At 42.6% G+C, this 12843-nt stretch overlaps 1 protein-coding gene across 2 annotated transcripts in view; it reads right to left on the bottom strand.

Annotated features, from left to right (window-relative positions):
* The window catches only part of PPARGC1A (PPARG coactivator 1 alpha), a 365416-nt gene that overhangs the window by 61950 nt on the left and 290623 nt on the right, over window positions 1–12843 (bottom strand). Inside the window, exons 1-2 of one of the 2 annotated variants that reach the window (XM_036381991.1) lie at window positions 6897–7048; window positions 1659–1838 (exon numbers count right to left, since the gene is read on the bottom strand). In XM_036381991.1, the coding sequence (XP_036237884.1) occupies window positions 1659–1838; window positions 6897–6944 (228 nt within the window). In that variant the 5' untranslated portion in view covers window positions 6945–7048. Of the gene's footprint in view, window positions 1–1658; window positions 1839–6896; window positions 7049–12843 lie in introns of those variants that run through there. The other variant, XM_036381990.1, reaches the window with a different exon arrangement.

The raw sequence follows: 12843 nt of genomic DNA, 5'->3' as shown, positions 1-12843 counted from the left end.
AATGAAGCCAAGTTCCACTGGTTTTACTGGAATAATTTGTATGCTTACATTTGGTAAATACGTAATCGCATTACTTATCTGGAATCTGGAATTACTTACACTTTGAAAGTCTGCATCTTCAACTGACTTTTTCTAAAGGAAAATGCTTCTGCATTTGGTTTTTGATGAACGTGGAAAAAATATGCGTCCTCAGTTACAAAAAAAGCAAAACAAGTCTCCATCACAGTTGCTGCAAATGTGGACCCTGCCCCCCTACCGCCACCAACATGCCCTACCCTGCCTGAGGCAGTACAACTGCAATTCAAGAACCAGACAGGATTTGGAAACTTTGTAAAACAAAGTGTGGAACATTATACAACTAAAGAAAAAAAAGAGGTCCTGAGCACAAGGCTTTGCAGAGCTGATTGGATTAAAATAAAATTAATTCCAAATTTCTTGGATTTAAATTACAGAAACTAAACAGAGAAGACCAGTTTCTGCTACCAGTTACACTGGTTTAAATCCAGAGCAATTAATCTACATCATGGAGATCACTGAGTTTAGAGGTGTATATAAAAAAAGGAGAATTTTATTCAGGACATCATATCCCAGGTAAGCATTTTACCATACCATTTCAGTTAATTTTTTCCAGCCTTTAAAATTCTACCATGATAATCTGGGGCTTTCCGGAACCAGCGAGCTAGCTGTACTTCCTGGAGCTGTGCTACTTGGTGTGTGAGAAACAGCACCCATAGCTTGCTTTTGTACAAGGTCTTCCTGCCAGCTAATCAATTTACTGTTCAATTTCCCAGTCAGTGAACGATCTATGGCCTCTCCTATCAACAAGGAGGGAAGGAGGTTAGAGTTTAGGAGGGGCATGGCTGCCTGAAACCACAAGGTGGAGAATTATGAAGGCTTTACACAACAAAAGAAAGAAGACCCGAGACAAAGAGACAGTAACCCTCCTCTCGCACACCCTAACCCCCAATGCACAATTGGAAAAGAAAACAATTAAATCTCTCCTATCACCCTCTGACTTTTACTTTTAGATTGCTCTTCACCAGGAGATCTATGAAACATCAGAACCCTGAGCTGGTCCCTGAGCTACTGACAGCCCTCACTGCCTTCTCTGCCACACTCACCCTTCCTCTCCCCTGAACATAAACAAACTGCAGATCTCTCAATTTGTGTGCAAGTAACTTGCACAGTAAGGCTCTGAGTGGTAAAAATCTTTACTAGAAATGTTCCAGCTACTCATCAGCTAGCTGCTGTGCAGCACTCTGCTTCTTGCCGAGGAATTCAAGTGGAAGACAACAAACAAGCTTCAACTCCTGTTTTGCTCTGTAGCTGACAACAGTGCAACTCCTCATCATGACACCACAGGGCAGTGTGCCCTAGGTACTCTTTAGCTGTTTCCTCTCAAAGATCACAAGTTTCATTTAAATGCTTTTAAGGCTTTCCCCTACACACCCTTCAGATCGCAGGTCTGGTTTTGATCATGATGATTAATGGAACCAGTCAGAATCTGTAATACACCAGCAGTTTTCTTGTCTCTTAATGGTGGAAAAATAATAAACTGTTGTCCACCAGGCTAAGAAAAAAAAAAGAAAAAAAAAACCAAACCAGAAAAAAAAGCAAGCAAGGACTTTGCAACATGCACTTGCATCATCTTGCCTTACCTCGAATATATTGGCGGGTTCATTGCTGTACTGGTTGGAGATGATCTCTGACTGGTCGCTGTACCACTTGAGTCCCCCCAGAAAGCTGTCTGCATCCAGGTCATTCACATCTAGTTCAGAGAGGTCAAGTTCTGGGAGATCTGGGCAAAGAGGCTGGTCTTCACCAACCAGAGCAGCACACTGCAGGATACAGCAACACAGAAATAGTTTCATTAATTACCGGGAATCTATTAACTAATATCATGTGATAAGAATTAAGCCTCAATTAAGCTATGGCACAGGGTCACTAGGATTGACTTTGTTTTCTGAAAAAAGAAACACATAGTATTCGGTCACTGTTAGCTCTAACATAGGTATGTAAAGGGGCAGAAAAAAGGGCATAAGCAGGGCATAAGCTGCCTTCTCTATCGCATCTCTGTCCAGGAAAGATGACCTTCCTTCTCCCTATACCCTCCCATTTGATAATTATCATATTCAAAGCTTTAAATCCAATAGCAGAGGCCAAAGCATGGCCTTGTTCTCCTTTCAGAGTGAACCAGTGCAGGTAGAAGTTACAGATGAATACCTCTGGGCAAGGTCTGTCACGCATTTCCTGATACATTCAGGTTAAAAGAGGCACAGGCTGTTACAACCTTCAGCCCTGGAGGCTAGCTCAAGCTGGAGACAGTCACACTTTCACTTCTACAGAACCTTACTGTAATCCTTACAGCCACTCATGACAGTGGCTACCATATGGGCATAAAAAAGTATGGGTTAGTGATGCTGCTGTGCTCTTTTCCTGATGCACAAACCACAGCCACCCAGTTTTGCATTAGGTCCTGGCAACCAAAGTATGGCTTGAAATATCCCTATATTCTCCTCTCAGTGATGGGCATAGTTAGTTCATGCGGCCTTTCACCTGCTTGGTGTGAACACATCAATTATCCCGGCTGGATTCCTAAATATCCCCAGAAAGAAGCTGTACTCAGAGAACCAAATGGATTTTCCTCTTCTAGCAGCCTCTGATTCAGTAATCCTAAAAGAGGGTCTGTGAAACATTGGGGTTGAGGCCGTAAACAAAGTCTAGTCTGCAGGAATCCTCTCAGCAGTGCAAAATGTTTTTGTCTGCACAACTTAGGAAGAGAGTGAGGATAAATAAAAACAAACCTAGAGTAAGCATCCTTTTATATGCCAGTATGAAGCTAAGATAGGGTATTGACTGACCTACTAAGGAAGAAAAAATTAATAACATACATCCACTTCAACACAGCAATTGAAATGTTAAGAGTATCCACCAAAACCATTTCCTAATTATAGAAAACATGTAGTAACAGTTTGGCAAATAGCTGAGTCCCATATGTCAATGCTGCTCAATTAAGCAATTCCTACTGCACTGCTCGGTGGATCCTTGTAACTCATCCCCGAACATCTACGTCGATACGGGCACACTGCAAGGCACACGTGGAGCTGCAGAGGCACCTGAATGGTTAAAAGCCATCTAAAGTCAACTGAGTCTAAGGGCATCTACCGTATTTCTAGCACTGCGTTAAGGATGGCCAACAGCAGGATCCTGTCAGCTCCGCAGCTCCTGTCAGTGACTGGGTGGTTTGAATGATTTCCCAACTTCTGTTTGGACCGAAGTCAATGGAGAAAGCGCCGATTTCCGAAGGCAGAGGTCTGCAGGGCACTAACAGTGCCCATGGATGTGAGTCGCTCAATGCTGGTTATGTCACTCTCGCAAGGACCGCCCTGAACAACAATGCAAGCAAGAGCTGCTGAAGGTGCACTTCATTGATGGTTTTGTCCCTGGAATCTCCGTGTGTCTGCAGTGCACGGGCTGGATGCAGCAGCGCAGCCGTGAGCAAAGATTTTGTCTATTGGCACAAAGACTCGGTGCAGCTGGTGCGAGCTATAATTTATCAGACAACTTCTACGTCTACCAGGACACTACAAGATAATCATAGAGTAGGCCAAGGGGCAAGGAAGCTGAGAGGCTGCAAAACGAGGCTCTGAAACAGCAGTTGTTTTTCTTCCTATTATTTAAGGGGCCGTAGAACTATAAGAAGTCAAAATCCCACATAAGTAATGGTAACTTTTTTCTTTTAAATATGAATTTTTTTACCATTATTTTGAGTGTAAGACAAAAAAAAACCAACCAAAACTAGAGAGTTTCCTCTTCTTTAGTGCGAGACACAACCTTCTGGCAGCAATCTTATAATACGGAGATGACCTTTTTTGATGCTTGGCCGAAATCTCTGATCTCATTAAAGGATAATCTAGTTTTTGACTGAAAAGGTAGATTCTCAGCATCATTCTCAGGTTTGTGTTCTGGAGGTCAGTAGCTTATAACTGATGCCATAGACTTCTAAAGTATCCTGCTGATCTGTTACTGCTTTCATTTATAAAAATAGCTTCACCCTGTGAACCACCTACTTAAACATGTTTACTTTTGCTAATCTGCATTTTTAAGTTCCTACAGTGGGCTTTTGAAGCAACATAAACAATGGTATTAAAAGAAATCCTGCTTATCGCAGCCTCCATTTACCTATAGAGACTGCAATGTCACCTAAAAATGTAACTGCTGAAATGAAGTATATATGCCTTGCCAATGTTGACATGATAATAAAATCAATGTTTCTGAATATGACATTATGCTTCTGAGCACACAGAGCACATTAATCTGAGACACATTAGCAGCAAGTGCTCCTGTTATTAATTTATATTTGGCCTTTGGATGATGCCAGATTTAACACTCCCAAGTCCTAAAACTGTCCTCATCTGACACGCTGATATTTGCTGTTTGCCTATACATCTGTAACAGGTGCACCTGCATTGCTAGCACACATTTTACTGTCTTCCCACTGTTATTTGATATGATAGTTATTCCATAACTATAGCCCTAATTTTACAGTAACATTTAGGAGGATAAAGCAGTCACTAAACACAAAAGGCTAATTACTGTGTGTTATTTCACTCCAACAGACCTTTTTTCTCTTAGTTCAGACGCAAACAGTAAATTAGCTTAACTGCACTGATGGTAATGAATCATTATAATTAAGTATAATTCTCCATTAACCTTTTGGCTGTTTTTGTGCCTTTGAAGGTAAATTAAAAAAAAAAAAAAGAAGACGACTGGACTTATGCCATATTAATTATATTAATGAAAATATAATCTTTGTTTTATTTTTAACAAGTTTTTCCAAGTGTCAAGGGGATGAACTCAGGAAAGAGAGACTTGACAAAATGTGTGTCATGTGGGTTCTCTCTATCAATCTTCACAACCTTACTGTACATCACCTTCATTAAGCTGTGAAGCACTGGGGACGCTGATCAGCTACAGTGATGCAGGCCTTTATTAAACAACACGCCGTCCTGTCATTATGTGAGCGAGAATATAATACATTTAACATTGACAGCAAATATTAATGATTCAAAGAATGAAAGCTGCCTCCAGTGCTTGCTGCCTGCATTATTTTAGCTCAGTATAGGTGATCCCCTGAGCCAAAGCAGCACGCAGACGCTAGTGTTGCTACAGGAAGTGCAATGCAGGAGCACACTGGCAAAATCCTACCCACAGTTAATCTATCCACCACACAATTAACATTAAGATCAAACTCTTTTTTGTTTTTTTTTTTTTCTCTCCGCACTATGAAAAAGTCATTGACATAAATTATCTATTCTGTTACTAGCTTGAAATTACTGCAGGAACTAGCGATTAAAATAATTCTTCAGTATTTCCTTATAAGCTGGTTCCTCAATCAGTTCCTAGCAGCATTAAGAATAATACACGATGGAAAAATGAAGCTATGGCAGCTGAGACCCCATGCTACAAGCAAGACAACAACCCACAGGATACTCCAGCTACTCAGAAACAATTAGGACTTTGGAGCCAGAAAGTCATCCACTTACTGCCTTGACTCATAATAGCTACAGGACATATGAATTATCCATATCTATTCCACTTTACCAAGAAATCAAAACAAGATAAGACCAATTACAATATGCAAACACAAATCTGTGGATACAATGGCAAGCTGCAAATATTTAAAACATGACAAAATGACTTGAGAATCCACACACATGCTCTGCCAGATAGGAAAAATTTACTGGAGAACATGGAAACGGTTCACTTTAGACGGGTAGCTCAGCTCTCTACAGCATGAACATCTTATTTAAAAAGCATTGCCTGTAACCTGTTTTTCCCTCCCCCATTGCCCAAGGGAAGCATTTTAAGCACTTATTCCAAGCCTGAATCCAGAGGATTAGTTCCTTTGAGCAGGTCTGTATTTGGGATTCCTCTTCATGGGGTCCAAAGAAAGTTTGCCTCGCTTCGCAAGTTGCCCAAACTTTCAGGTAATGCTCCATTTTGCTGAATGCAAATATGCAGAAATCCTCAAACCTAACTTTATACTCCAGAGATTACCACGGGGCTGCTTGCCTTTTTTATTTTTTCCTTTATGAATTGTAGCCAGCAGAAGCTGTGGATTTGATGTATTGCCGTCTATTTTTACACAAGCAGCAGCAGCGGCGGCAGCAGCAGCAGTTCACAGTCCTGCATAAACTCTATTCTCATGGTTCATCCTGTTGTCTCTGCTGTACAGTGGGATTTAACCATTTCTTGGACTACTCAGATTGACTGCAAACCCTGCTCTACGGGGCATTAGCTACAGCGTCAGTATTCCAACACCACAAGTAGCAAGGAAACGTCTCCTTCCAGAAATCTCTTTTAAAAGCATCTAAAGCCAAACAACAGGGTATTCACTCCTGTGTGCATGTTTGCATTCTGCAGCTGATAAACAAGGAAAAAACCTTTGACAGAGCACAGTGAAACAAGGAATTAAAATATGAATCCATGAGTTAATTAAAACTTTTTTTTTTCTTTAAGAAATATTCATCTTATTCTAAATAAACATGGCATTTTTCCAACCAGGCCACTGAGCGCCAATGGAAACGCCACTCCAGACACCGATTCATATCAATATCTTAGAGCATAAATATTGCATATGACAGGAAAGCGAGCCAGAGGCACATGAAAATAGTTTCCAACTGCAGGAGATACTATACTGATGACAGGAGCTCAGCTTTGATTTGCTCAAGGCATCGCAGAGTAACCTTAAAATAGCAAACTTAGCGGAGTTAAGATAAGATAGGGACTTGTTTGCAAAGTGCGCTGCCTCGGCCGTCCTGCCGGTGCCCCGCCGAGCCCACGGCCCCGCCGGCTGCCGGCACCCACGGCCGCCCACGCCGCGCTCTGCTCACCTCGAGATCGCTCCATACAGAGTCCTGGTTGCACATGTCCCACGCCATCCAGCTGCGGAGCGACGGCAGGAAAGCTGGCAAACTACAGTCCAGAGGCAGGCAGGCAGGCAGCAGACACTCATGCAGGCAACGAGACCCTCTCTGAGAGTGAAGCGAAGGCACCTGTCTTACTACTGTTCCCCGTCACATGACAAAGCTATTAAAAAGTAGGCTGGGCTGTCACTCATCCAGCCTTCTGGAGCCGCTGCTCCAGCCCGTGACGTCAGCCAGGGGCAGACCCAGCCTGAAGTGAAGTAAATCTTCGCAAAACCCGCTCAGACCTCGGCGGCCGCGGCAACACGCTGCGATTCAAAGCAGATCTCCACGCCACACCCCCGGAACGCTGCTCCTGCCGTAGCACAGCTCCTATCCCTCCCCATCTCTTTTAATTTCTTAGCTTGCTTCCTTTGTCTTCGCCCCACAGCCCAGCACACAATAGGCAGAGCTGCGCTTATAAGAAGGAAAAAGTGAAGGGACTCCCAGCCGAGCCACAGCCTGCGTGCTCTGAGCAGCCCGAGCACCTCTCCCGAGCCTGCACCGCTCCCCCGCCTCTGTTGGGAGAGGCTGTCCCAGAGTTCGGCAAAAGTTACACCACCTCCCAACATTTTATTTTTTTGCACTCGAGGATTTTGCACCTCCCCGAGTATTTTGGTTAGCTTATGGTTTCTCATAGACAATTGCAACTCAAGTTAGTTTTTGCACGGTAAATATCTCGGCAACCCCGCCCCCCCCCCACACCCCCCAGCCCAGCATTTCTCTGACATGGACTCAGCATCTATAAAAAATGTGGCTACAGTTATCTCACCTGCTCCGAGGGGGAAGCCTGATCCTGTTCCCAGATGGATTACAGTACTTGGAGCTGCTCTTTAATCACTGCCCTGTCTCCGTGCATTCCCCACCAAACCATGGCTGTGACAAGGAGCTGCCTCCGTCCTGCCCACCGCCGCCGCGACCCCCGCCCGCCTCTGTGAGCTGCCTCGGGGCGCGCTGCTGCACCCGCCCGACCTGAACACAGTGTTTATTCACTGAAAAGAAATTCATTAAAAATCTCTTGTCGTGTGAAAATCCAGACGCACTGCTAACACCTGTCTCCCCGTCAGAGCCCTTCCCAGACAATAGGGGCTGCTGCAGGTGCAACTGGTTTACGATGCTCCTTTGCATTGCGTACACAACAAATTCCATGTATAAAGCTGAACTGTAAATTGTTGTCCAAAATAGGGAAAGAAAACCCAAAAATAAAGGTCTTGTTTAACTATCCCCACCTGCCTGCTTACTGTCTTAAGCTGCAGTTCTTTATATTATCTGGGTGCAAAAATTCTCGTGAAATGTAAATGCTGGCTTCCTTGTGCTGGGCTACCAGTGAAAGTTACAAAACTATAGCTTATCATCCTCCATGCCATGAAATATTCATTTTCATTGTTATTTGCAAACTTGAGTATTCTAAAGACTAAATGAATTCAATTATTATACAAGGCTATGGCAATTTTGCTGAGAGGAAAAAAATAAATAAGAAGTACAATTCTTGAAATAGCCTTTCCCCACAGACACTGGAACCTTCAGAAATGGTAGGAGGTCTCAGATATATTCTTAGCTTATTTATGCTTCCTTGTAATTCATTATTGCCAGTCCTGATAAAATGTACATTTTTCTGAGTTTGTGCTTAAGTTGCAAATCATATCACACTGTCATATTTTCACCAAGCACTGATGACAAAAATGGCATTGTTTTTACTTTACTTAATTAAAATAAAAAACACCAAAGCAAAATACCAAATAACTAAAGAAATCCTTTCCTACAAATAATTAAATTAACGGTATTGCTTTGCTCTTAAAACCAAACTAATTTCCTTCCCAATTATATGCTGATTTAATGATAAAACTGCAGTAAATTATTAAGATCTGTGGCAAAGGTGAGTACCTCTACCCCCTGAACAGTCAACTGTGAAATAATACTGGGCACCTGCCTGCCTGGAGTACAGTTGGTTCTTATTAATTATTATCTGTGGATCCATGGTTGGTGGAATCCTCTCCTTCAATACCTACTTATAATTGTGTTCATTGACTGTGCCGAATCCATCATCTGGGTTTGTTTTTTTTTTTAAGTTTCATTCACACCTTTTATAGAAATGTATTTACACTGGAACATTTCATATTGCTGTTTTGGATATTGTGACCTGCTCATGTTGTTTCTATTTTCTACATTTCCACTTGAATGCTTTCCCTTCAAATTAGCAAGTTAACTGATAAATATAAACTGTGACCTTAGTGGTGCTCTCACCATACAAGCTTTAGAGATTAAAGAACTTTTCTAGTGCACTATAGATGGAGCAACCAAAAGTAATAATTACAGAGCCCCAGAGCTTTTCTATGGCCCTGTCCACATTATAGCTTGAACTTTGCTGGCAGTTCCAGTGTTACCTGGAAGAGACACAAAGCAAAACTCCAACTTAAAAAGACTGAGATTTCAACAAGGGTTCCACATTGCTTGGGAAGAATTTTATTTATTTTTAACTGCAGTGTGTAACCCCAGCCATAGTATAAACTTACCCGCTAGGATCTTTTTTCCCCATGTTTTACTGTGGGTTTTGAGTACAGTGCCCCAAGGAGGAGAAAAGCAAGGAAGACAGCTGCAGTGGTGGTGTAGTTTGGAAGCACACAGCCTCCACATATGCAAATGAAGCCTGTGAAACCCAGCCAGCACCTAAGCTGCTTCCTCAAAGGAAACCTTGTCTTCTGAACATTCCCTAGAAGCTTTAGCAATGCTCTTCGCTCTGTTTTGACAACACTAAAGAATTGCACAAGCATCTTTTGTGGGGCAATATCTGAGCGCATACACACACGATATTTGGTTCCATAACAAACATACAAAGAAACCCTCCTTCAGCTGACAAAGTCTGCAGGTCTGTTGGACACAAACTGCCCTGGTGAAATGTCCTTTATCAGACCACCTCTTCACACACTGCATTTCCCCTGTTTTCAGGTTAGTCTTTACCAGGTCTCAGCAATCCCCAAATTTTGCCTTTTCTTCTTTAAGGGCCATGATTCAAGAAAGTTCTGGTAAGCCTTCCAACAACATTTGGGCACTAATTCCCAAATTCTGATACGTTTCTAACAGGACTGGAAGGTATGGCTGCCTGCAACAACAGGAAATACAAATCAAAGACCAAAACCTTCAAGCCCTCTGTCCTTGACTTTTTCCTAGATTCAGCAATCATTTTATCCTCCTCTTTCACCCACATTTTTTAGCTGTGGGTCAGGTTTTTATTCCCTGTAATTTAGGTTTCTCAAAGAAGTTACTGATTTTGGAGACCTTGTGACCAAAAATTAGTCCCTTAATTATGGCACTGAGGAAGAAATATTTTCTTTCCTTGCCCCCAAGACTATGGTATTCACTGATTTTTGGATAAGTTTACTACTTTCCTAGGGGAGTAAGGAAAAGCAAACTTGTACATAAAAATAGTCCTGGAGTTTCAGACAGATGAGGTTGGCAAATCAGTTCTCACACCAACTCAACCCTTTCTGCTCAACTCTCCAAGAGTTACAGCAAAAGTTCAGTCAATGCTGTATACAAAAGAGCAAATTGCACTCCAAAGATATGTTGGTGTGAATGGTGTTCTATATAAAGTATGTGTACTCTATTAATTTTTTATTAAAAATCTTCCTTCTGTGCATCTTTACTCTTATTTTTTGCGCAGTCCTGTATTTGTTCTCCAGTCCATTGTCTCTGTTCCACTTCTATCCTATTTATTTGGTCTTTTTTCCCTCCTTTCTTATCTTCTTTTCCTTATTTATCCAGTTCATCCTACCCAGAATACTCCCTCAATAGCATAAGCCAGTGAATCAAACTCCTTGAACTTCTGGGTTCATTGATGCAGTAATTCTACACTGGAATAAAGCCATCTGCCCTCTCTAGTTTTGTTAGGGCAGTTACGATCTGGGGGTTTTTTAACAGAGAAAACCAGGATAGGTCTCTGTACAAGCTCTCTGAAAAACTCAAGGGCCAAGTTAATTCCTGGCCCAGCTCTGGGTCATGGACTGCTGTCTGAGGAGCTGTATATTCGAGAGTCCAAAATAACTTTCTCCGAACAGCAATGCGTTACTGACATTACTGACACCAGGCTGAATTCTGCCACACCTGCCTCCACAGACTGAGGGCTCAAATAAAGAGCACTGAATGCCAGGGGAAATCACTTGCTTGTTCATGTGGCTGGACCTGACTATGACTATTTACTATCAGTGCAGATTACCTGATTATCAGCGTTAACCAGGCTTGCAGACATGCAGCTCTTTGTAACTGGGAGTTTGTACTGAAACCTTCCAGCAGTGTTCAAGTGAAGCAGGAGGATCACAGGCACCCAATACAAGAAAATTTATAATTCTTCTTATACCTCCCTGAACATCAGTCTCTTTATAAGCATGTTTCACTTACTCATTATAAACAAGAAAAACTAACCCGCTCCAGCTGATTACGTAAAAAATATATTTGTCACTTGTTTCCCTCCAACATTTGAAGCATTCTCCAGAACCCTCATTTGCTATGATTTGCAGGAAAATCCAGCTTGTCAGGCTTGCTAAAAGGAATATGAACAATGTCTTTCACTTGGGTGTTCCTGTTTTTCAGAAGGGCTGATCTGTAAAAGAGTATCTACCTTTAAATTTATGACCTCTATATGTTTGAGAAACGGAGCCATGTAAACACATCCGTTTCCTGGGGAGGCTGTGCTGCTGTCTGAGCACAGACACCCAGGCAAGCCAAGGAGACAGATTCCAGTTTTGCACTGTCTTGCAGGTTGGCAGAGCAGGCAGGACCACATCAAAATCGCAGACCGTTGCAGATCTTCATCATCTCTCCTTTACTCACCTCACTGCTGATATTTCCTTGGAACAAAAGAAGTCATAAAGTTCTTATTATTCCCTTATCCTTCCACACATTCAAGTCCCTGGGAAGTGACCAAAACCTGCTCATATCTGATATTATCAGACCAAAGAACTGGTTTTGGGCATTCCTGTTCAGGGCTCTGGAACATCTGCCCCCACTCAGAAGTTGTGCCCTTCCTCTCCTGCCTTGCAGGGATTCTCGTGCCCTTCCGACAACTGGCAATTTTCTTCCTCAGCTTCAGCCACACAGGGGAAGCTTCAGGAACACCCCTTGTATTTGGAACACTCTGCAGAGCTCTGGAACACCCCACCCAGACCTTTTTCATTACACATATTATCAGCCACCTGGCACCCTTTCCCCTGAGCACCAAGAGAATTACCCTGGAGCTCTTCTTCCCTGACTTGTTCATAGAATGCCAATCTAGTTTTTACTGACTTTTTCTGAGAGGGAGCTGGAGAGGATGATTCTATAAACAACCACCAAGGATTTGTTATCTTAGGGTACAGAAAAGATTCCTCGGTTCAACCAATAAGGAAGTTCATGGAAGCTACCAGCCTGCAAAACTACCAGCCTCCACTGAGGTGGCCACCCAGCTGTCACATTGCATTTGGGGTTTGCTTTGCCATCTGGCCACTTAGGCACCCAGACAGGGCCTCCCAGCCTGAAGGGGAGCTGTGATGCCCTGGCTGCCACAGCAGTGCAGAGAGGTTAGTGTGCTCTGCCACACTGAGACTCACAGTAGCTAGAGGAAGGAAAAAAATCTCTCATTTTCATAACATAGGCTATCTCCCCTCTAAAATGGCTGGTAAGGCAACTGCAGTGGAGCACACAAGGCTGCAGCACAACACTGGAGAGAACAGTAACCTTTAAATACTCTAAAATCAAATCTTGTTTTACACAAAACCGCTGTGGTAAAGTCGATGTGAATGAAGCACCTTTGAGTGAAGGAACAGAGGGAAAGGCAGTGGACAGTTTTAGTGCCTCCTAGCAATTCTTTTTAATAAACTAGAGATGACAGACAGCCTTACCA

The sequence above is a fragment of the Molothrus ater genome, chromosome 4 (genome assembly GCF_012460135.2).
Source record: "Molothrus ater isolate BHLD 08-10-18 breed brown headed cowbird chromosome 4, BPBGC_Mater_1.1, whole genome shotgun sequence".
Lineage (NCBI taxonomy): Eukaryota > Metazoa > Chordata > Aves > Passeriformes > Icteridae > Molothrus > Molothrus ater.
Note: the sequence above shows the minus strand (reverse complement) of the source record. Positions and strands in the feature narration are given on the sequence as shown.